Consider the following 2529-nt stretch of genomic DNA (forward strand, 5'->3'; position numbering starts at 1 on the left):
TTGCAGCAACTGTGTGATGCTGTCACGTCAACATGGGCAAAAATGTCTGAGGAATGTTTCTAGCACCTTGCTGAATCAGTGCCACAGAGAAATAAGCCATTTCTGAAGGCAAAACGGGGTCTAAGCCATTACAGCAAGACATCCCTAAAAAGTGCACAGACAACTTTGTTAAGTGAGGACAGCAGCTCAAAGGTTATATGAAAACAGTAAATGTCAGACCAAGACAGGTTTAGTTTAGTGTTAGCTGTCCTCATGTTTAACCTCTAATATCCTGTCTTACACTGATCCAAATGTTGAGTGAGCTTGTCATGGTGTTCTTTGGATGACAACCTTGACAGTCAACCTCATTTGACTGTCAAAATTCACAAAGTTGGATGTGCATATGTACATTTGTAAAGAGCACATGGCATGTCGGGGAGGAGGAGAGCTGAGGTGGGGGCATGCGAGGGGATCATTTAGCTCACTTCTCCACTGTGTGAGCCGTCATTCTTGCCTCGCGCAGCTGTGGAAATGAGATAAAACCGGGCTGCCACTTTAGAAAGCTCTCATTTGCTCACTACTCCGGAGCCAGAAACCTCAGAAGTCAAAAGTCACTGTGCTGGATGGCAGCTTGCAGTCTTCTGCAAACAAAGGGGAGCGCAACAGGTGGAGGGAATGACAATTAGATTTTACAGCTTGTGGATTTTTGTTTTTCTTTTAAAGTTTGAGTAAAGTGTTTTTTTTTTTTTAGCTTTGACTATTAAATTCTTCTTTGGCTTTTCTCTCAAACTTTATCTTTGGCTGAAGTCTTCACCGGACTGCAGCTCTTCTTAGGAGACTATGAATGTGCTGCCAAGCCCAGTAATCAGAGCCCGAGAGCAGTCGCTACCTCTCTGCGGCTCTGGGTCTGCCCAGGACTTATCCCACTGCCCTCCAGGTTTCAACCTGAGCTCTCACCTAAACCCTGCACCGATGCTTGGCCTCCCAAATGGCCAGAGATCAAGCAAACCTCAGCGGGAGCTGAGCCCTGAGGAGCAGCAGGAACTTCGAAGAAAGATCAACAGCAGGGAGAGGAAGCGGATGCAGGACTTAAACATTGCTATGGATGCTCTGAGGGAGGTCATGGTGCCTTATGCCTCCTCGCCTTCATCTGCTTCCTCTCAGTCCCACCAACATGGAGCAACTCCGGGCCGCAGACTCTCCAAGATCTCTACCCTGGTTCTAGCCAGGAACTATATCCTCCTGCTGGGTTCATCTTTGCAGGAGATGCGGCGGTTGCTGGGGGAGGTAAGTGTAGGAATGGGGGTGACCACAGGACCAGTCCCCCGGCTGCTGCTTGCAGGAGGGTGGCCCCTCATTTCCAGTCCCGGTCAACTCCTCCTCACCCAGGAATCCCTCCTCTCCTCAGCAGCCTCCTCCTCCTCTTCATCATCATCATCTCCCTCCAGTTCTTCATCATCTGCAGGAGCCAAATGTCCGTTGCTTTCTCCAGGTCCCATGGAGGCCCCACTGGCCCCCATGCAGTGGAGCTCTGCAGGTGCTCCAGCAGGGTCGCTGTGTCCCTGTGGAGTCTGCAGACTGCCCAGATTCAGTCACTCCACTCTAGCTCCCAGATTCCCAAAGTGACATTGAAAGTTGAAGAAGTTCGCTGAAGAATGGACTTGAATGCAGCATTTTTTATATGAATTGTTATTTTTCTAACATTTTTAACATGTTTATGATATGTTACTACACTACTCACGCTTATCATTTGATTCTTTTAAAAAGGATGATGGAAGTATTTTTCTTTTATTCTTTTTTTTCTCACTCTCACAATGTTCTGCATATTAGCTATAAACTGTAATGACTGTGTGCATGATACACGTAGCTACAGTGTTGTGCTGCAGCAGAGGTTGAATAACATTGTTGGCATAAGACTATGAAATCTCGGCTTATGAGTTTGCTTTCAGTTTTACTTAAAGCTTGAAAAAAAACTTGTTTATGTCATGATTTTGTTTATCTTTCTGTTTCAAATTCAATGGGCTCCACACCAATCACTTTGTGAGTCTTAATGTAGCAGATTTGCTGGATTTCTCAGTTTTGAACCCTAAGTTTTGATAACTGGAATGTTACCACAATAAATAAACAACAATAAACTCTTGATGTTTGAAACCAAGTCTTTAGTAACTTTATAATACTTTAAACTTTAAGAAATGTCTGTATTCCAGTTTGAAGGTTCATATTAGCTGATTGTTGCATTAGAGGCAGAAGGAAGAGGAAAGGAAGTGTCCAGTTGTGTCAGAAAGAAGGAAGTAGCAAATAGCACAGACCTTACAAGCTAGTATGCATATTAAAAAATAAGTGGATTTTTTATCCCACAATGCATTGCCCATTGCCCAAAAAAGTCAAAAGAAAAAATAAACCACTGTTAAACTGAGTACAGATGCACAAGACTGCAAGATAGCTAAGCACCAATCAAAGTTTATTATGCCGTGTTTTTCACACATGTGCTTCAGTCATCAACTTTTCTAGACATTACCTGTGGAAGTTGGAAATATCACAGGCTGTTGG

The 2529-nt window shown here is 44.1% G+C and overlaps 1 protein-coding gene across 1 annotated transcript; it reads left to right on the plus strand.

Annotated features, from left to right (window-relative positions):
• Positions 1 to 503: 503 nt before the first annotated feature.
• Positions 504 to 1935, plus strand: olig1 (oligodendrocyte transcription factor 1). The gene has a single exon (XM_005746234.1). It carries the CDS (start codon positions 820 to 822, stop codon positions 1603 to 1605), a length of 786 nt encoding a protein of 261 aa, XP_005746291.1. The 5' UTR covers positions 504 to 819; the 3' UTR covers positions 1606 to 1935.
• The last annotated feature ends 594 nt before the right edge of the window (positions 1936 to 2529 follow it).

The sequence above is a fragment of the Pundamilia nyererei genome, unplaced genomic scaffold (assembly GCF_000239375.1).
Source record: "Pundamilia nyererei isolate P.nyererei 1_Seehausen unplaced genomic scaffold, PunNye1.0 scaffold00175, whole genome shotgun sequence".
Lineage (NCBI taxonomy): Eukaryota > Metazoa > Chordata > Actinopteri > Cichliformes > Cichlidae > Pundamilia > Pundamilia nyererei.

Coding starts and splice junctions, on each gene's coding strand:
- olig1 (XM_005746234.1), top strand. CDS start 820: ATGAATGTGCTGCCAAGCCCAGTAATCAGAGCCCGAGAGCAGTCGCTA.